This window comes from Phaethon aethereus, assembly GCF_964289735.1.
Source record: "Phaethon aethereus genome assembly, chromosome: 20".
NCBI lineage: Eukaryota > Metazoa > Chordata > Aves > Phaethontiformes > Phaethontidae > Phaethon > Phaethon aethereus.
In genome coordinates, this window is record NC_138596.1 from 8,134,614 (window position 1) to 8,157,199 (window position 22,586).

At 43.7% G+C, this 22,586-nt stretch overlaps 1 protein-coding gene across 1 annotated transcript; it reads left to right on the forward strand.

The window, feature by feature from the left end:
• Positions 1 to 17,715: 17,715 nt before the first annotated feature.
• On the forward strand, positions 17,716 to 22,023 carry GFI1B (growth factor independent 1B transcriptional repressor; the record flags this gene model as incomplete). Its single annotated transcript, XM_082009063.1, has 6 exons — positions 17,716 to 17,830; positions 19,365 to 19,511; positions 20,082 to 20,344; positions 20,614 to 20,751; positions 21,214 to 21,379; positions 21,845 to 22,023. The coding sequence occupies 6 exons, from the start codon at positions 17,716 to 17,718 to the stop codon at positions 22,021 to 22,023; spliced, it is 1,008 nt and encodes a 335-aa protein (XP_081865189.1).
• Between the last annotated feature and the right edge of the window lie 563 nt (positions 22,024 to 22,586).

A 22,586-nucleotide genomic window follows, 5' to 3' on the forward strand; every position in this document is an offset into this window, starting at 1 on the left:
AAGTTTAGCAGCACAACATACCTTGTTTTCACATGATTATTTGTGCATTATATATTAAAAACTCTGCAGTGCAAAAACTGTATAGATTATTAAATGCAACAGTGTGCAGATAACATGACTGGTCAGCTTCACAGTACTAAGCAGGAGTAAATCTAAGTCGTTTCAGGCTTTTAAGATGGGTTCCCCCATGTACCATCAAGGGAAGGATTCAGGTATCACATACATCTATCTATCACAAAATGAATCAAGTTCTTCTCCATCCGTAAGAATCCTATGCTGAATCCTTCCCAGTGACAGAAAGAATCTGGCTTCACATCACACCTAATTTTATTAGCAAGCAATTCGTCTTTCCTCCTACTTCCAGCTAGCGTACGTTTTTCCACTTTGCCCATGGAAGACAAGACTGACACATACCAAGATTACACACAAGTTTTTTTTTACTGGAATTGTGTATACAGCACCTGTTCTGTGGACAAGTTGAGCTTCTGTCTGCAATGCTGTCAGCCACACACCTTTCATGATCACTAATAAAGAAAAAGCATGAAGAAGTTAACAAAAGGCACAATTTATTTCTTCCTTATCAAACCGTGTATATTCAGAACAGCATTAAGTTCTTTACTAAGCATAGCAGAACTCTGTACCTCCTGCATGAGGAAAGCCAGCCCTTAGTTTGAAAAACACCAAAGTGTAACACAGTTGCCCTTTCCAGAATTGTCCACAGGTTCAGCTGTGCAATTGCCTCCAACTACATGCCTTTCGTAAGACTACAGTTTTGTACTGTGAACCTTCAAAAGCTGCTAAAGAGTTTTATTTATGGTAGGTAAAATCTTATACACAAAGAAGGCTTCTCTCAGCCAACCAAATTCTGAGCTTAGAATAATTACTATCATTGTCTAAGTCTTTAGAGTCTAGTCAAAACATTGTTAGACTTTAGCCAAGGACCGTATATCAGTGCTCTATTTTAAATGATAACGCTGTAATTACTTATATACATACTAATTTCTTGAAAAACTTATGTTTAACAATGTTACTGAACAGCAGGAGTTAACTTATCTACCAGTAAACTTTGTCATTTGCAACATACCACTCTGTAGTTGCAGAACTGCCCAAGGTCACTTTTATTAGGGCCACAAGACATCAGCTTACTTAATCTGGCACTGATTGCAAATTCAAAGGTGATAATATGGCACCACACTCACAACAGGCTTTTCATTAGCAACAAACTTTCTTGAAGTGTTCCAGTAATCACAGTTTCAGAACACTCCCCCTCCCGCAGTTTTCAATGATCATAGCTGCATAGCTGAACAGTCCAAATAAAATTTCAGTTCATCTATAAGCAGCTAGCAGTCTGCTAACTGAAGTGTTTCAGATTTAAATACTATTTCTTTTCACGTCCCATGCTGGCAAGACCTTAAAAACTACAGACTTAAAACTGGCTCGTAGTGTAAGCAAGACTTGCAACTAAAGATAATAATTGGGGTGGGGGAACACAATCGCCTTTTACTCAAATACAGAATGGATCTCTGCTTTCCAAAAAGATTAGGGCTAGGATTTGTTGTGGCTTGGGGTTCTGGTTGGGGTTTTCTCGTTTGTTTTTCTACATTGTGCAGTCTTCCAAGCTTCAACTTCTTCCTCAAAGAGCTTGCTGTTTAGAAGGCAAGCAATGTTCCAAGAGTGACACCATCCTTTCAAAAAGTTTAAAGCCACTCATCCATGCAACCTAAGGAGTCAACCTTCCACTTTGTTACTAATTTTCAGGAGTCAACTGCTTTTTTAGTTTCTAGTAACCACTGTAGTATTTAATTTACTAAATTGAGATACTCAGAATGCATGCAGAACTACACTTGAGGAAATAGTTTACTACAAGTAATATATTCCTTTATTTCTGAGAACACTATCTCTGATACCGTAAAGGGTTTGCTCATAGAGGTGCCTCAATTTCTATCAGAATACAGTCTCAGCTATGATTAAGCAATAGATTAACCAGCTTCCTAAGCAGCATGAATTAGTTGTTTAAAGTCTTGTTAACAAGAGATGCATGACCACACCCCCAAACCAGCTGCAAGCAAAACCTGTTTTGAGAATTAAAGCAGCATAAACACTAGTCTCTGCTTTTTTGCCCCATAAAGACTTTGTCAACTCTCTTTTCTTTGATTCCCTGTCACCCACCAGAGTGAAAAGAATGCTTTTATTTCTTCTTTTCCTCTAGCAATACTATTATACATGGACCAGATCTTCTTCATACCAGTAAAAAACTCAACAGAAGTTTTGACCAATTCTGGTATGCCAGAGGAAAAACTATAGCATGGTGAAATCAAGAAATATGTGTGTTTCTGGAAGTCAGGTTCAACAATACACTTGCAGACAGTTGGGAAAAACACCGGTTTAAGTGTTCAGTAGGTAAGAGGATTTCAAACTTTATGCTATTGGCCTGATGGCATGCACAAACACTACAATCAGATAAAGGCAAGGCTGATAACGCAAGCTTAGTTGCCGATAACTATTCACATAGGTAACCAATAATTTCCCTGGCTCCCTAAACTAATTAAAACAGATGGCTCAAGTGACCTTGTGCCAATAAATCCAGCGTAGTTTAAACGACATTGTCAATCAGTTGATCACGCACTGAAGTACTTTACATGAAGTGGAGCAATCTCTACTCCAAAAGCCAGTATGCAAAATATTAATAAAATTATTCCAAACCACACCTAAAAATGGGACAATATAACACACAGGTACTTCACTCGGTGGAAAGTTTATCTGCTGAAGTTATATAAACACCAGTATAGTGTTGTCACCTTGCTATACACAGTCACAATTTTACAAGAGCAAATCACAGCTTTCTCGATGCAGGATCTCTTGTAAAGTCATTTTTGAGGAACAGATTTGAAATCTTAAGACTAAGACTGAGATCCTCTAATCATACTGGGTCCATGATGCCCAACACAAATGAACAAACAAGGAAATTCCAGCAACAGTCTTAAATTGTGTCAGACCTTTTTAAAGTAAAGACAGCTGAGTATCTAGTTTACAGGCAACAGGCTTTTAACTTCCATCAGAAAACACTTCTGGTAGATGAAGTACAGTTCCCAGGGGCCACAGTAACTGGCGTGATTTATGACCAGTCCCACAAGTAATTTGTGATGTTATTTTCAAATCTCATAGATAAGGAACTTGGGACAGGCTGGGTTAAGGAACTTCCATTACCTTGTAAAATAGTGAGATCATCCATTGAATGCCACAGTATTCTGGGATTGACACCACATCTGTGGTGAACAGGATCTCCTTAAGTCTTTGTAGTATCGTATCACAACCACATCACGACCACATCTTTCTTCTCAACTACACAGTGTACAAGAAGGGTCTCTTTAATGCTTCCATCCCTAGCTATTGCAGTCATTCCCTTATTAGAAGAATTTCCACATCCCTGCAGCCATACTGGGAACGGACAGGATTAAAACGAAGTAACTTTTCCATATGCTTTCAGTCACTGATTCTCCACTAACTTTTCAAATGAGTTTTATATAAAAGATCCAAGGCACTAGGTAGTAAAGAGTGAAAAAAATCTGTTTGAATACCTTTGAAAATACAACATTTTAATCTCACTTGAAGATTTAAACACCAATAGCAAACTTCTTAGTCTTATATTCAAGAACTTTCATAAAGACAAATTTTAATAAAACATATTAATTTTAAGTACCAATACAACTTTGGAGCCAGTTTACAGAAGAAAAAGGAAAAGCCCACAAGCCAAGAACGAATTTGTTTAAAATTTACTTTTTCAGGAGATAATTTAACCACAACACAATACTGTTAAACTACAAACTCAAAGCAAAGGAAAAGACTGTAAAAATACTCATTGGAAAAGGATAAATAGAGAAAGAGCAGAGTATTTCAAAAGAGCATGACTTCTGTAAGTATTTCTGTCAAGAGAAGATGTTCTTCTGTTCAGTGTATTATTATCTCAAGCCAAATGAAAAAGCAGCTGGTAGTGCCAGTTATGCTTCTCTGCGCGGTGGGGAGGAGGGGGACACACTCAACATACACACTCCTCCCAGAATGTCCTTAGCATTTGCTGCAACAACGTAGAAATTCAGGCACAAGAAGCACTTATTCTGGGGGGTGGTGTGGAGGGATCAACATCAGCATTTCATCCCTCTTCATTAATCATAAATTAAATTTGGGGCATGCCAGTAAATGGTTATTCCCCATCACAAGAGAAAAAGGAGGATTTCAACAACGTAAGACCACAGTTAACAGCAATGAAGCAAAGCCAGACCTCAAGACTTACACTTTTCCATCTGATTTCTGCTGCGGGTAAAGTCAAGTTCTCAGGTACTACTTTGGCAGAGGCCATCGATGAGGACAAAGTATTTTACAGCAATCACTGTTTTCAAAGAAAAATGCAGGCTGACAACAAAGCAGCCCTTCTCACTCAAATCTTTGAAATGTTTGTCATGAAAGAATACACCTCACTCCACCCCATCTGATATACAAAAATCCAAGCCGGTTTTATATTTCTTAACAATACTTCATTTTATATTTTCTCCACAGGTAAACTAAACACTAAGACTATAGAAGTGACATAAGCAATGAACGAGAAGTGACAGTAGGGAGAAAAAACCACTGGTGGTAATAGGAAAGTATGCAGCTGCTCATTCCCTTTTTTACCACCCAGAAATAGTAACCTAAACACTTTAAACCTCAGTTCAAACTTATCATTTCAATTGGCAGTACAATTACTTTAATTTATTTCTTAATTTTTAAAGAACAAAGGTGTCCGGCTTCTTCTAGTAGTCCATTTTTTTCCTGGTTATTTTAAGATCTGAGATCCCACTCCAAAAGTTGATAATTATTTATAGTTATAACTTGATATTATATACATTCTCCTGTACTTTGTTACAGGTGCTTAACTGCTGCAGGAACAGCAAGATCACAAAACCCCAATAACCTCAAACAAAGAGAGAGAATCATATTCAGCGACTCTTTTGAAACTATGCTGTGCTAATATACTATGCTAATTGCTACCCATCAAATTTCTGTCAGAGGGAAACTTGTTTAAAAGCAATGCATGTCAAAAAAAGCCCAAACATGGTAGGGCTGACACTTAACCCTTTGGCAGAAGCCACGCTAACAAGCCAGTTACTAACCTGAACGGGAATTACTTTAATTCCTTATACACAACTGCATACATTAATAATAAACAAATTAATAAGAACAAGCATTGTTTTACTATGCCAATTTAATTAACAGTACACATGGAAAATAAGTTCACCTAAAGAATCTTTTTAAAACTATGAACAGGTAAACAGAGAGCTCTAGACTTCGCAGTAACACAAGGAGTGAGATGTCCTAAGTCTCTGCAGCAGATTTTTGCCGCCAAGAGAAACCTTTAAACGTATTCAAAGAGTTAGGCTGCAATTCAGTAAATCATGAAACCACTGCAAACTAGCTAGTGTACTCAGTTGAGGCATTTTAGCTACTCCAAGAATTAACGTAGGCATTACACAGAACAATACCCAGTGATGTGTAATTTTTTTAATTAAAACCAAAAAAGAATCCTACCCAGGAAAGTGACAGCAGTTCACCACTGCAAGAAGTTTGTTCTGTATCTTAATGTGCTTCCCAAAGAAATGCTTATGCTAACAAAGGAAGTATTATTACTTCTCCTCATTATGTTTATTAAACTACATGAAAATATAGCATCTACACACAAGGCCAAGATCCTAAGCTGCAATATTCTTTCAAAAAAATATACATCTGTCTGTAATATGCCATAAAATCTGGTACCTCTCCCCTGCCTCCACCATTAAAAAGCACTTTGATTATTTATTACAGAAGGTGTCTTCTCCAAAGAGAGAGATGTTTGTGCATGCATGTGCGCATGTGTGTTACAGGCTATTCAGTTCTTATAGAATCTGACTTTGGTAACCACATCATCAGCTCATATAAGGTGTTTGGTACAAGTCAATATCCAAGCAGTCCAGCTCTAAACAGGGCCAGCACTCATTTTAAACTACAAATAGTTACTAAAGTCAAATGTTCAAACACCAAAACATCTGCAGCTGGACAGTATATCTCACGTGGGAACCCTTTAATAATGCTACTTTTTATCAGTCACCATATAAGTAAATTCTCAAGCAACAAAGAGTTAAGGAGCCAGGATTAAACACAGACAAAGATAAAATAATTTTAATTAAAGCTTATCTTTAATTAGATATTAGATATTCCGACTATATTTTCATCTGATTAAGTCCGTGCAAGTCCTCATAAAGGCAATTTAGTACTGGGTTGACTAGGCTGTTAAAAAACTAATAAAACAGCACAAAAACAAACTAAAAAAAGTGTTTTACTGAGTAAAGTATTTTAAGCCCATGATTTTATTTTAAGCTTAAACATAGCATAGCTGTTTCTGATAAGCAGAGTACCTGATTACTGCTTAGCAAAACAAAGTCAACTGCAGACAGAAGTATACATTCCCAATGCTTGCACTAATTATTAAAACTTCCTGAGTTTGCAAAGATTCAGTTTCTAGTTGTTCACACATGTAAACTGAAGAACAACTTTTCCACCTAATGGGATCACTTCAGTAGTGCTTCGATTATGATGGATTTCTAATGACTTGCCACAGAAGTTAATGCGAGGAAACTACAGGATCAGATCAAACAAAGAATGAAAGCCTTCTGTATTAGCATCCACTGGAAGGTTCTCTGGAAGCAGCAGTTCTGCACACAAAACCTGATCCCGGTTTCTGTGTCCTTTCTATGGGTTTTGAATCATACGCTCCTTTAAGGCATGTTCTTTCTCTCACTCATTGCCTTGTAAAAGACTCATTAAAAAAAAAAACAACACACAACAAATCCAAAGAACAAGGAGAGAAGCACTGACTGAACTGATAAAACAATGATAGAGGCTGCATCCATAGCAAACAAAGGGTGAAAACTTCAGAACTGCAGTCTTCCAAGTTCTTTGTAGTAACAGGAAGCAAAATGTTTTCTTGGATAAGTAAACAACATCCTGACTTCACGTTACCTACCCACGAGCAAGGAAACACGAAAAACCTTCCTCACCGAGGAGACAGTCTGTTAACAACTGCTGGCACCCCGGACGAGGGAATCTCCTCAGCGAGGGACTGAGGCACGGGACAGCTGGAATTCGCTACTCAGCGTTTGAAACGGAGGCGCTGAACCTTCTTCGATCAACGCCGCAAAATTAAAGCGGCGCCTTGTCTGTTGGGGGGGGCAGCGCCCCCAGCCCCCCCGCCCCGGGCAGCCCCACCGCGGTGGGAGTGGGCAGCGAGCATGACCAAGTTTGGCTGAGGGGTAAGAAAAGGGGACGGGGAGGACAGGGAAGGAAAGAGGACGGAGCGGGGGGAAACATCGCCCCCCACCCTCGCCTTCCCCATCCCCCCGGCCCCTTCCCTTTCTCCTGCCGCCTCCTCCCCGAGCCCTTTCTCCCTGCCTCCCCCCGCTCTCTGTCTCTGCCTCCTTCTCTCCATCCCCCCCCATTGCCTCCGCTCTCGCCCCGCTGGGGGAGGAAGGAGGACGCCCAGCGCACTCACCTCTCCTTCTCCTCCCCTCAGCTGTTTACCACTCAGGGCTCCTCTAGCCCACAGGGCGCCGCCATCTTGGCCCTGCCTCCCCCTCCCCCCTCCCATTCACAGGCCGCTTCTCCCCTTGAATCCCTCCGCCGCACAAACTAGTCCCCCCCCTCACTCCCCTCCTCGCTCGACGCCGCGCCGATCCCTCACCGCCCTGCTCGTCTCCTCCCCCTCAAGGGCCTTTCTCCCCGTGGTGGAGCGGGAGTGGGGTGACAGCCGCCGCGCCCACCCGGTCTCCCGCGGCGGAGGTATCACGGCGCGGGAGCGATGCGGCACCCGACGAGGTCGCGTGATTCTGGGGGCGGTGCCGCGAGGAGCCCCGGGCGGCCGGAACGTCACGCGGGGCGGGGCCGGGCGGCGGCCGGTAAACAAGGCCCGGCCGGAGGGGACGATGGTGGCCCCGCCGGTGGCTCTGCTCGGGCCCTCGCTGCCGAGTTTCTCCATTTTTCCTGTTTTCCCGCCGGCCGCAGCGCTCAGGGTTGCGGGTTGGGACCTGGGGGGTCGGCGAGGCCCGGCCCGGCCCGGCCGCCCTGCCTCCCTCGGGTCGGGCCAGCTGAGGCTGCTGTGCCGGGAACCTGGTTCCAGACTCCTGACTGGAAGCAGCTTTTTTTAAAGTGCGTGAATGACCTGAAAGGGAATAAAAAGGTCTCAAAAGTGCCTCTATGTGTGTGGGGTAACGTTAACGGGACAGCCGCCTGTGTCGTGCTGCAGCAGTCCTAGAAAGAAACTCGAGGAGCAGGCACCCAAAATTTGATCGCTTTATACCTGATGAATACGCAAAGTGTGTTTCATTCTTCCTTTTTTGGACCCCTGAGCATTTCTTCATCCAAACCGTGGACAAGGATTTTTTTTTTTTTTTCCCCCCTGAAACGCAGGAACTATATGACACAAAACATTTCATCATTCCTTCTAGATAAAGGTAATTTTTCCCTGTGGAAAATGCAGAGTAGGAAAGAAGAATGGAAATTACCTCAGGGAAGGTTCTCCAGCCTTTGGTTTTGTATGGCATCCCCAACAGGTTTTCATCTCTATCGCCAGACCAGCAGGGTCTCGGCATTCCTCATTCTGCACAGAGGGGGATGCACCGAGGGCGCTTTGCAAACTGCTGATCTAACTCTTCAATCCCTGTGAGTTGTCCTCAGATGCCAGTAGGAATCACAGGCATTAAATTTGCAAGGGAGAAACTAGGTGTAAGAAAATAAATGCAGGTTAGAACCCCATCCAAGAAGTATCGGTTGAATTTTAACGTCTGTGGCGCTAGTTGTGGTGTTTCACAGCTCTCATCCCTGCAGGGCCAAGATAGTTCCCTCACCCCACACCTGCAATAGGTCATCCTGCTTCTGGATGAGATAGAGTTGCTTGGAGCAAGCATGTTTTTAATCTAGTCCTGCCTCGTGCATGGCAATTAATATTTATTGCAGCCTGCACTGAATGACGGAATTTTTTTTCCTGCTGTGCAGAAGACATGTTTATTTAATCTGCCACAGAAAAGAGTGGAAATTAGGATGAGCTTCAGAAAAGAGCTGGAAGCAATTAGTCGTGTTATTTTACTGTGACTTAATTACCGTAACATTCAAATTGACAAAGAAAACATGGATGCTACAGGAGGGGTTTGGTGTTAGATTTGAAAGGGAAGACGTGTGCATTAGAATGGACACGATGTGTTATAATTAACCTGTTTATTATTACCGAGTTATGCATTTAATAATCTATTTACTTAGGATGCCCTGGAGCACATGCTGTAGTAAGAACTCACAGCAATATGCAAAATTAAACTGTCCTCAGATGTAAGCAGAAGTCGCTGCGCTGTGGGTCAGGGCCAGCACCAAGCCTATGTGAGCCCAGATAAGCCCTCTGCGACTCTCCGTTCTCTGCTGGCCCTGAAACACGAAGAGAGAACACGGAAAATTATATCAACAGGAAGAACGTAAAATAAGAATGGCCACACGGGGTCAGCTCAAAGGTCCTTCTGGCCCAAAACGCACCTCTGGCACTTTTTTTTTTAAATTCGGCTGGTATAAATCACCTTTTGCTGGCGATTTCAATGGGGAGGAGTGGTGACAGGTTTAACAGGAGCAATAAACAGAAATCTAGGGAAGAGTAAGAACACAACAAGCCAAGGTGATAGCTGGCTGTGCTCCCATCCTGCAACTGTTTGCTCCGTAGGAACTCCTAAACTAAAACAAAGGGAGAAGAGGCAGATGAGAGCTGAGCCAGACACAGCGGTGTCGCCATCTCTTTTTAGTCATTCTAGTGTAGTGATAATAGTGATAGTCATAAAAGAGAGTATCTGTGCCCATTATCTCAGGGATCAGTTTGTATGCAATTATAGGATGCGAGAGGATGACTACTTGGGGAAGCAGAACAGCTGATACAGCTGTTTTATTTGCAGCTGCTCTACGCATAGGTTACTGACACTGGGAGATGCAGTTGTCCTCCCTCTCCGAAGGACTGTGCCCAATGCTCTTTGGAGCACCTCTCAAAACAGCTAGCTGGTGCGGTTTTACTGAACATGCCATTAGATTTTTTGCATAACTAGTTTTCTATATTTTTTGTGTGTGTGTGTGTCTGACTTGCTTTTACTGTCTCTAGTTTAAGAGCCACATTCTGCAGCTATTTGCACTTTATATCAACGGGAAGTCTGTGCTCAGGGGTCCTGGCAGAAGTCAGCTCCAATGTTTCATAAAATAACATCTCAGTCCTTTCAGCAGCTTGTCATTTTCCTGTTTTGTTTAATTCCTGTAACTGTCTTCATATGAAACCCTGAAGCTGCAATGTACATTTTGGTTTTCTGTTACAATGCTTGTTTTTGTAGCGGGAAATGTAATCCTTCAAATGCCTGTGTTTAAGAGGATGCAAATCAGCTTGCTAGCACAATGCCTTGGGAACGTTTCTTTCATGCAAAACCCAGCTAGATAAATAGGGAGGGGAGGAGGGCGAGGGAAGAGGGATTGTTTGCTTCTATAAACAACAAGAATTAATTAAGTTTGGTAAATGAAAGATGGGTTAAGATCAAAATCAGAATCTTTCTCAATGTGGGTGAAATCTACACTCCTATCTCCGAGTTGCATCAAAACCCATTGCACAGCCCGTCCAGTGCCATGGGGCAATGGCAGGGCGCGGGGACGAGTGTGGCTTGTGGCTGTCCCGGCAGAGAGCGCTGGGGCCAGCACGCCTGGCACCACCGCCTGCCATGGTGGCACGCAAAATGCCTCCGCTGTGAGTCTCAAGTGTCTCCGGACCACATCTGCTCCATCAGGGAAACACCACCCGACAGCCCACCCTGTTGCAGAGCAGAAAAAAGGGTTATTGCTTCCCGGTGCTCTCACCACCCTGAGCTGCAGTAGGAAAAGGGACCCAACTGAGTCCTGGTTTAATGCAACCGACTGTAGAAAACCGTGAAGCGTGTTTGAAAGCAGAAACACTCCATAAAGGCGTTTCTCTGATGGCGATGTCCCAGTGCTTGGCGCTCAGCAGCTGCGTGCATGCCTACATGCATCTTAAATTATAAACTTCTCGGAAGGCGTCTTTGCTCGCCCAATTCCAGCCATGCACTGAGTGTGCTTTAAGTGCAGGAGGGAATGAGTGGGGGCACGTACAGCTCGTGGCCACTGTGCACTTGCACAGTCAGATTGTAAAAATCAGACGATAGGTAAAAGAAAGGAATTACTGCCCATCCCCACCCCAAGCATTTGGGGAGACCAGCTCTCCTTGTTTGTCCCCAAGTAAGAGTCGTGTCCAAGGATTCTCAAAAGAAAATCACAGCTCTCCAGCTCCTGTTCCCACCTCTGCCAGAGAACAACTGCGTGGTCCGAGAAGAGTCGCTGCTTCATTCTCCCTCCTTCCAGCCTGCTGTTACAGGTGGGTTTGGCAGTCAATTATTTCACATTTGCAAGCCCATTTTCAAACCTTTTTTGAAAGCAAGTGATAGAAGTGCAAATTCTTACTATTGCTCTTGAAGAGCTTTTTACAAAGATGCTTGTTAATGAGCTTGCTTAATGAGCTTTCTTAAATCTATATTTATATCCTATATACAGCTGTATATAGATAGAGCAATGCCTAAAATATGTACGGATTGCACACACATATGCCTAGGAAAATGAAGGCTGATTAACACACATCTTTTTCAGTTATTACCATGCAAGTATTTATTCCTTTTTCCTTGGAAATTGGAGAGATTAAAGATCCATTCTGGAATAAAATAATTTTGTGCATATGTGCTAGATGGTTTTGTTTATGAGACTGAAGTATGTGAGTGTGTGTATGTGAGACAGATGGTGTGTCTGTGAAAGATACGACGCATGGATGAATGTGTGTAAAAATACAGGTTTCTTAAGAGCTTTTTTTTTTTTTTTAGGAAAAGACAAAATAACAAATGTGTGCTCGGTACATTATTCCACCGTGTCATGCTCTTTGTCAATATGACAGAGGAGTATTCCTGCAGAAAGCGAAGCTGCCCCAGAAAGTGAAGGGTGCTGCCCCTAGGGTTTCGAGCTGGGCATCGTGAATTCTCTTCAAGTTTTCAAAGTCCTGGAAAGTTTTGATAAGCAAATACTTTCTGGGCTCTGCTTCTCTATTGGTTGTTTCTTCACCGCCAGATTTTGACACAAATAATCTGATTGAAAAATCAGGGAGGGGAACAGGGGCAAAAAAACAGAGAGAGAAAAAAGGAGAAGTATCTATTTCAGCAGACTGCGACTAAGTGAAAAAGTGGAAGAGGAGTCCAGAGAGGAGACGACGTCTCGCTTGTCTGGGGAGATTTCAAGGCGAATCCAGTAAAGCAAAGTCCCCCAAACAGGTGATTTATTTATTCTTTTAAGCACTTCAAATTTCATTGTTTTTCTCATTTCTCTGATATGTTTCTATAACCTTTTTCTTCTTCTTTGCTTGTGTTTGCAAATGTGTAATATATTCTACTAAGTCACTTGTCCCGGGGATTCCTTTATGATAGTGGCTCACTTAAATCAGTTGAGTCCAACCTTTTAAAATTATATACCATACACTTATTTCACTCTCACATATGAAAATGGTAATAGTAGAACAAAATATAAAGGATGTGACAATGTTCTCAGATACCTGCATCCCAGCAAGCTCCATGCAGCAGGAACAGTTTCCAGATGTAGAGTTTTGTACTTAAGCATTGAGGAGAGGGCATACTGTATTTTTGCTTTTAACTGCTCTTTTACAGAGCCAGACCTTTAAATTCAGAAGACAGAAAACAACACACCTTTGCTGACATTAATTAATCTATGCCAATTTTGCTAGATGAGAATTCAGTCTCTCCTGTTTAGGATTTTTGCTTGAAATCTATCTTTTTATTTTATAATTTTTCCATCCTTTTTACATATATGCTGATTAGTGTAACAATTTTTAGCATACGGAATTAGCTATTTATAGATGTTCCTCATATACCACCAGATTGATTCAATACATTAAGCAAGAAAACAAATGATTTGCAAGTTCACACTGTAAGTGCATGTATATATTAAGGGGATATAGAATTTGTTAGATTGTGCTATATTAGTCTGTTGATCTATGGAAGCCTAAGGCAAAGTTTGCTAAAGCCAGTGGCATTCCCAGCATCACTGGGAGCTAAATGAGGTTTCTAAAGAACGAATGCTGCAATTATATTCTAAATATTTTTTCTAGGTACTACAGGTGTACAAGCATTTCCATTCCACTTCTTGGACAAAATTTTCACCATAATTTGCTAACCTTGCCATAATGTCCATTTGCTCAGTCTTACCATAGGAATTAAAAATGTTCTTCTCATTTTTTCACTAAAAAAGCTGCATTCAAATTGCTTGCCCCAAGTACATTTGATTTTGCAAGGGTGGACTAGCGAAGACATTATTAATTTTGTTATAAAGAACTGAAATTGTTTTTGAATATGACTTTATAGATTCAGGAGTCCATAAAGCCTCTTATTTTACTTGGGCTCTTAAAAATTTCAGACACAGGTTGTGTTCCATTTTGTGCTTTTTTTTTTTTTTTTTAAAATATAGTCTTCCAAAAGACAAACTATTCTTTATTCTTGGTAGCTTCACTTTTTCCAGAAAGAACACAAAAAAGCAGTATTAAGATTTAAATATAAATTAAGCAATGGGAAGGAAACAAGCCTCTTTCAGCCTCAAAATTTTTACCCTCATCAACTTACATGAAGACATATATCAATCGTAAGTTAAAATTAAGTATTCCCGCTGAGTGTAGTGGGAAGAAGGTTTCATCTCTATAATTAACCTCGTAAATTTGAAAACCGGATTACCTGAATTTAGAGGAAAATGAAAGCCAGCTTTAGAATAGAACTTAGGCTGCAAATTCAGCGTGGCACAATCCTGCAGACACCAGTTCCCAAACACAGTGTGTTGTGTTATGAGTTGTCTCATGGAAGGAACCAGAGAGAACAGCTCCATAATCGGATTCAGTGAGACTGAGTTTCTTCTCAATTATATCAAAGGGCCCAATCCTGTATTTTTGGGTACGGGGCTTCACGAGGAACATAGGATCATGTGAAATTAGGATCCTGAAGTCAGAAAACACCCCCTAAAAAAAAAAAAAGCCTTTTAATTTGATTCTTGCACAATCTCCAGTGTTTCAGTATCACATTACAGTTTTACTTGTGATACTCTGCAGAATCACCAGAGAGCATCACTGAGGACGAAGGAACTTTGAGTTTGAACGTAGGATGGGAACTCGCAAATACTGGGTCTGCTTTCAGCTCTGACAGGGGAATTTATAACTGGTAAAAGAAGCCTTTCTAAGGTGCTTCCAGTTAGGTACCCAAAATAGTGAAGTAGGTTTTCTTCCCTTGGGAAGGGGGAAAAAAGGCTGTCTTTTTCTCAGGGCAGATTACTACAACATTATTGTACAGCTACATGAGTGACGAACAAATGAGAATGTCAATTCTAGCCGGCTACTGATTTTGTATCCTCTATTGAATCCAAAAAATGCCACGACACTTCCATTTTGGGTAGGCACCCCTGCCCAAGCAATGAACTCCCTTATGCGCTTGCCAAGGTAAAAACTGCTGCCACAAACAGACTCCATCCAAATAAAGTTTAATTTTTAGCAAAAGGTTGAAGCTAAATCCTGTCGGAAGCTTCGGTGACTTTAAGAGGTAGTGGGGTCTGTTGGCCGTAGCGCTACTTTCCCTGTGAAATATAGTTAGCCATTAGTAGCAGCTGATCACTCGCTACTGAGAATTTTGAGCTTCAAGGAGAGGCGGTAGTTTTTCTCTCACAATCTGTGCTTTTAGCTTTCCTCTAACCTGGTTGTGTGAATCACAAAGACGGTCCAATGCAGTTGTTAATTAACTATGCTTTGGGCTCCCAGTTCCTGTTTTCTCTGTAAAATGGGGTGGGGGAAGGTAACTTCCTTTTGTAACGTTCACTAGTGCATTAAAGATCATTGTGCTCAGCAGAGGCCCTTATCAGCAGTCAAGATACCGGACCAAATTTGACTTTTACATATGCTGGGGCACACACATGCGGAAAAATCCAATTGATTCATGTGCATCTACTTTCAACCACCATCAGAAAAGAGGGGCTGTACTTGGTGCCTTTGTGTACTTAGCGTGCGGGTACTACCATAAACCCCTGCAAGATTGCCTATGCCGCCCACTCCAGTCCCCTAACTCATCTGGCTAAGCTGTCTGGCTAGTGCCATAGGGTCCTCTGGCCGGCGGGCAGGGAGGGACCCTTCCAGCAGGCACTGCTGGGTGCAGGCTTTCACCCTGCTTTCGGTTACCCGCTGCCCGAGCCTCCTCCTCCACTGTGTAGGAAGCCCAGGGAGATTAACTGGTTAATTCGGGCAGAGAAATCAGATGTCTAAAGCTTGCTGGTATGAATACCCTCCATTGTGGACACAGTCCTGCCCCACCGCATGGGAAAATCCCTTTGACATGCGTGGAAATTCCATGTAAAAAGGGCTTGTGACAGGACTTTAACTTGGGGCACGTGCGTATTGCAGCGCGCGGCTCCATGCGCAGATGCCCCGTCTGGGCCTGACCGAGGGTGGTGGGACCCGCTGACCTAAGCGCTTCTGCGAGGATGCGAGGTGCACAGGCCAAGCAGAGCACGCTGCTGGAAGGGTCATGCCCATCGCAGAACGCTCCGGTGTTTGTACCGAGCTGGAGGTATTTTTGTGCCCGCGGGGACGAGATACACCTTACGGTACTTAGAAGGAACCTCACTGGAGACTTACAGGAGAGCAAATACAGCAGTGTACTTCAGCGTCCCCTCCCTAAAGGGCATACTTACGGGTCATCCTCAGCACTGTTTTGTCCTCTTTCTAAAATTAAATTAACAAATCTACTCTTGGCCTCTTGTTTTCTCTTATTCATCTCAAGTTACATGCAAATTTCTTGGAAAAAGATGAAGAAAAGCAGGTGAGTCGTTTCAGAAGAAAAAAGGGCTAGAGTCACCAAGAGTTATCCCTGAAGTCATAGAAGAAACAGTGGGAATCCTGGACCAGATTTAAAAAGACAGCTAAGCTATTAACTGCATTTCCAAAGGGTGCTGGGCTGGTGAGCACCTGAGTCTCACCGACAGCAGTGGGTTTGGCAACCCACCCGTCCACAGCAGACCTCGCTGTGTGAATGCCGTGGTACACGTACCTGCAGCCGTAGGCAGCCCTGTAAATCTGTCCCTCGGGCCTTTAAAGCAAACCACCACTGGGCGATGTAATTATATTTTGCGTGCAGGGGTAGCACGGGCGCTTCTGAACCCCAGGGAGCAGAGCGTTTCCATCCCTGGCTGTTTGGGATTCCGGGAGCCCACACTGCTCTGTCCTGACTTACATAGATGTTTCAGGTCATTCCTTCTTAACAGGAGCAAACTTTGTTCTTTTTTAGTGAATAAGTTGGCTACGCTACCCTAACTGCTCTCAGCAAAAAATAAAACTTAAAAATGGACTTTCCCATCAACAGAGGGCCAGGACTTACTGCTGACTTTTCATATGAAATATAGCAAGATTTGCTTTTAGTGCTACTATCCTGAACAATAACAAGGGAAAATGCAAATACATATGCAAATAAGGTGCCAGCTGATATTGCTGTACCCAGCATCGAGCCTGTTGTCATACTGCCTACATGAGAACAGTTACTAGCCATGGGGAGCGGGCGCAGGGCGGGCTTGGTTCTGGGTAGTAAAGATAACAGATGCATTGCAAGAGAATTTTGTATGATTAAATTTCAGCATTTTATGTTTGTTCCTAACCCGTCGTTTCAACGGTCTGTGATATTTGAGTCAGATCCAAAAGGTAACCTCTCTCACCCAGCACTTCTGCTCTGCCTCTGCTTGACTGTTTTTTGTTAGTCAGAATACAAAATACTTAAGCTACAGCCAACAAGAAGGAAACCCACCGCACATCGTGGCTGCGGGGATTTTCCACTGTCTCCTATTATTGATGTTGTTTCCGTAATTATTATTTGTGTAGCAGTTTCACAGAGGAGCCCATATCATGGCTTGGGACTGCGCTCTTCAAGGTGCGGCACAAACACTAAGACAGACCCTTTCTCAGAGGGGTGGTCTCCAACACATGGTCCCCACTCAGGGAGGGTAAGGTCAGAGAGGCATCGTGTCCAGTAGCCAGAGCAGCGAGCTACAAGAGAGAGATTCTGGGTTCTGATGTCTCTTTGCCACAGAAGGCTTTGGCCTGTAACACAGCACTCAATTTAGGGGTTCCTCTATTTCTCCACCTACAATATAAAGACCGCAGTAATCCTTTGCCTCAACCTAGGGGTAGATTATGAAATGTAATTTTTATGAGGTACACTGTAATGTGCAAGCCCATCTTCGACCTCCAGTCCCACCTCTACATTCAGTGGCTGAGACTATCTGGCAGTAAGTTATTTTGCTTAGCCCGCTCCTGAGCTATCCATTTTCCCCAGAGTTGAGATCCATCAAGCACCTAAACCCAAGAAAGCACTCCCTGCTCTTCAACTGGGTAGAGGGACCTTTGAGATGAACTCTCTGTCTCCCCAGTAGCAGGGTTTTAATTCCCATCACTGCTGCATATGGAGCTGATGTGCTGGGGAACAAATGTGAAAATACCCCCCAGAGCACAGAGATTTACCTGCCGTTATTCTGTGTTTCTGCCCAGACAGTGAATGGAAAATGCCACGTTCCTTTTTGGTGAAGAGCAAAAAGGCCCATACCTATCATCAACACCGCTTTGTGGAAGATGACCTGCCTATACTCACATGGGGTCCGATAACCTCTCCCTTCACTGGTGAGTCAATCGATCCACTCGGCTTGTGAGAATACACCAAGGCAAATCAATAAATGAGTAGGCAAGCTAAGGGAGTAGGATGAGTGAGCTAAGAACAACTAAGGGCTTCCACACGGGGATGTCAGTCTAAGGACAAACCAATCCTCCACAGTGTGCCCTCTTTCTCTAGGCCAAATCCACACTGTCCCACTGAAACCAAATTTAGATCCTCCCTTTGTTTCCTGCTGGATTGCTGGGGAGATTTGAGATACTGCTGTGTGGAGTAAATCACTTTTGAGAAAGATGGCCAACTTCAGGCAACTAACAGCTGGGAAAAGAGCTTGCACTTGGTTGTCAGTCTTCTACAAACTCACAGCTCTGCCACCTCAATCTCCAGCTTGCTATGTTCACTGTCCACATTCTCTCTGGACCTACATCTTCTCTACCTCAGTGTGTTACCACCTCATCCCAATGATTTGCAAGAAAGGTTACAGCTAGGCTGAGAAGATACTAGTGATACCCTAACACTGGCTGTGAAAGGAGTGCTGCACACTCACAGGTGAAGGGCTGGCTGCTATATGCTATATTAACAAAAACCAACACTGCTTCTGTCTGTGCCTGCTGTTGTCCCTCTGCTCCTGTTCATGCTTTCCCATAGCCATCCATGCAGCAGCAGGGCCAGGGCAATCATCTTCTTCCTTCAGGCACCATTCCAATTTTCTTTATTCAAATCTAGGATCAACTTACCCTTTGTTCTAGCCCTGAATATCAAATTAGAGTCCAGCCCTATGATAAGTTTGATAAAAAAGAAAGGAGGTGACATTCTAATTTCAATTCCTGCCATCATCCTTTGGCCATTTGTTGTGTGTCTGGCACACAGGAGGGTTTGGACGACAGATGAATACTGTCCTTCAGCAGCCCAGTCCCATCTCCAGCAGAAAGGAGGCACATGTATTGAACCTCTGTCCATTTTAGATTCTTAGTATAAAGTCTACTTCTAACAAGTGCTGGTTGGCCTCTTTAAGGGCTGAGACAAGCATGGAGAAATGGGAGTGTGGGCAGGAGACAAGGCTCTGTGGTCACCTTTGCAACTGCGTAAGCAGTTACTTAGCTGCCCTCTCTGCTTCCCTACTTGGCTGTCCATAAACACAGGTTAACAATACCGAACTCTCTTAGGAGAGAGGTGGGGAGGTTAATAAGTTAGTGATTGTTAGTTACCTGCACAAATGAAAATAGTTTTAAATAGGGAAATGATTCTAACAGACATGTGGCCTTCTAGGGTTAATTTTCTCTAACTATACAGGGTATCGAGTGTCCTATCATTTCTTCCTGCCCCCCTCTACCTTGCCTATCTCATCCTGCTTGGAATTTCCCTTTGTCAGCAATGGACAGACCTTGATCGCTGTGCTGATTGCACCACTCCGCACTTACTCAGGGAATTGAGCATGGGCTTATGTATCCAAACATGAGTTCATGCGTAAGTACATGCCACCTTAATAGACTCTTCTCTTAACAGCTAGAATAAACTAACTGTGACTCTGTTGTGCGATTACAGCCATAGGAGACAAGACACCGGAGAACATCAAGAAACAGGACCTAGAATGTGTGGTTCCAAAACAAGAAAAGGACCCATCTGAACTGAAAGAAGAAAGTGTCCCTGTCCAGTACCTGAGCAGGATGCTGCCAGGTCCTTCAGCTCAAGGTCTGCTACCCAAGACCACAATTGCAAAAGAGGTCAGGGCTGGGCTGGCTTATGGAGCCCCTATGGCTGTGTCCAGATCTTCACTAAATGGCAGGTCTTATTTTGACATCAGTGGTCAAACTTGTCCCAGGCAGAGGTCATCAAGAGCATTCTGTATTTCTCTTTATGATTCTGGTCTAGATCAGCATCTCCCTGAAGGATGATGCTATGATTCCCAACAAGTGAGCCTCCAAATCTCAAGGACTAATGCAATTCTGTGCTCTATGGGTCAAGGCGGGTGGCCACATGATACTTGTTCAAACACCACAAGAAGAAAGGCTAGTGTGGGGCGGGTAATATTCCCCTAGCATCCCCTCTCTGCTAAAATTTCCTCAGACTGAAATCAAAGTCATAATAGGAACTTTGTAAGGGGATCAGGATTTGAATCAAAGAAAGAGGAGTTACCAACTGCAACTCCCAAGGTCAGGCAGGACATTAAATGGGGGAATGGTACCTGGGGAGCATTTTTACTGGTGCTGAGCTGCAGGCAACAGCATGACACTCACTTCTCCCTCTCCTTTGCAAACTCAGAGATGGCCATCCCAGGTCTGCAGATCAAAGACTGCACTAACACGACAAGCACCCCTACCTTCTACAAAACCGGCTTTTCTTGGGATGCTTTCCATTTGCCATACAGCTACCGACAGATGTCTTCAACCATGCAGTCAGCCCTCTTGGAGCACCCCGTTAGCCTGTACGGAAGCCACCTCTTGCCGAGCGCCGAGCCTCCTCTGGATTACAGCATGCATTACTCCTCAGACATGGAGACCTACCACTGTGTGAAGTGCAACAAGGTGTGTCACAGGAGATCCTCAGGGATGGGGAGGGCCTGGAGTGTTTTTCATTGCATACATCAATATTTCACTGGGTTACACCAAAGTGCAGTGCATGTGTCTCAAAATGGGTACCTACTTGTTCTCCTGACTGGGGACAAGAGTGCTAGAAATGATGCGGTTCACATGGCCCATGAGAGAAAATAATAAAATAAAAAGAAAGAATTGAGAGCAGATGGAGATACAGCTGCCTCATGTAAAAAAAAAATCACTGGCATTTTGTTTTACAGGTATTCTCCACTCCCCATGGACTGGAGGTCCATGTCCGAAGGTCTCATAGTGGGACCCGTCCCTTTGCTTGTGAAGTATGTGGAAAAACCTTTGGACACGCTGTAAGCCTGGAGCAGCACACCAATATTCACTCCCAGGTGGGTAGCATGTTTTCAGAGAAGCAGCTCTCCAGAGCTCCTGAGTGCTTGGACCTTAGCTGTTGCTTACTCCATTATAAAGGAAGTGACATTTCCTAAGTTACAAACGTGATGGCTTTCCTGTAGCACCCAATGACAATGATAGGAGCTCTGAAGACCATAGATCTTAGTCTCACAAATCTCAGACTGCCTTTGAGAATTCCTTGGATGGGAGGATCGTTGCTACTGGTTCTTCTGTGCCTCGCTTCCTCCTAAAGGGCACATGAGTTTGGATCACAAGATACAATCCATTTCCATAAGTAACCCTCCCCACATTATCTTCATACTGCACCTAGCATATCAGTCCATGAGCCAAGGAGATTTGCTTATCAAATCTAGTATTCTTAAGACTCTTTAACACTCTTCAAGCTGTATCACATGTCTTGCAGCCACAGACATCCCATGATTTTCTTTCCCTAACAGGAAAGAAGTTTTGAGTGCAAGATGTGTGGGAAGACATTCAAGCGTTCCTCCACCCTCTCCACTCATCTGCTGATCCATTCAGACACACGGCCCTATCCCTGCCAATACTGTGGCAAGCGCTTCCACCAGAAGTCGGATATGAAGAAACACACTTACATCCACACCGGTGAGAAACAAAATATTCACAATAAGCAAATGCAAATTAGAGTCCATCATGTTGACACACATAGTCCCCAGACACAGAAATATTAGACTGGGGATAAGTGTCCAGAGGCACTGGAAATTCCTTCTTCCCTTTGCAGTAAGACAGCAGAAGGTCTAAGCATCACTGAGATGCACGTCCTCCTCTGTGTGAGAAGGAGGTGGTTATCAACCAGCCTCCAGTGCATGTCATGGTTGTACCCAGCCCCGGATGCAGACGGAGCATGGGCCACACAACTGGGCAGGGCTGCCTCTGGTTCTTCTCACCCTCTGGTGCTGGATCAGAGGGTAGACACGTTAGTAAGACAGCTGGGCTGGCAGCACCCTTATGCCCAAGCATAGCCAGTCAGGTCTGAGTCTGCTAAAGGAGATTTCTACCTGCCTTCTCACATCTCTTAAAGTATTTCTTACCATCTTCTCTGCCCTGCAGGGGAGAAGCCCCACAAATGCCAGGTATGCGGCAAAGCCTTCAGCCAGAGCTCCAACCTCATCACTCACAGCCGCAAACACACTGGCTTCAAGCCCTTCAGCTGTGAGCTCTGTGCCAAGGGCTTCCAGCGCAAGGTGGATCTGCGGAGGCACCGAGAGACCCAACACAGTCTCAAGTGAGGGACGGCTCCAGGCCTTTGCCAGAGTTCTCACTGCCAGTGCATGCTCCAGGGAAGAAGACTCTGCCTGGCATATCCATCCAGCGTGGGGCTGCCCGCCTCATAAAGCTCATATAGCTTCCTATGTTCCCCTGGGGACTGGCAAAGTCATGTCATTGGCTTTGATGTTCTGACACCCCAGGGACTTGCACATCCCAGCAGGTGACAGAGAAACCAGTGGGAACTCTTACTTTTCAATTACAACAGGTACCAGCCCAGATCTGACATCACCTGCTCAAGTGCAAATCCAGAGGAGTTCTTCTAAGGTCACTATTAGTCTGGATTTACACCACATGCAGAATTTGATTCATCAGACTGACCAGCAGAGAGGTGGAAATTCCTGTACTAGTGGCAGCAACAATCTGTGCCAAGCTAGTGCTGTAACCATGTTCTGCTTTGATGGTTAGGAAGATAAGGCTGGGGCATGCAAATAGATTGCATTCAGTGAGCTGTGTTCAACATAGGCAGGGCTTCTGCAGAGACTTGCCCGGGTCATAAATTCTGGTAACACACACCTAAAGTCAT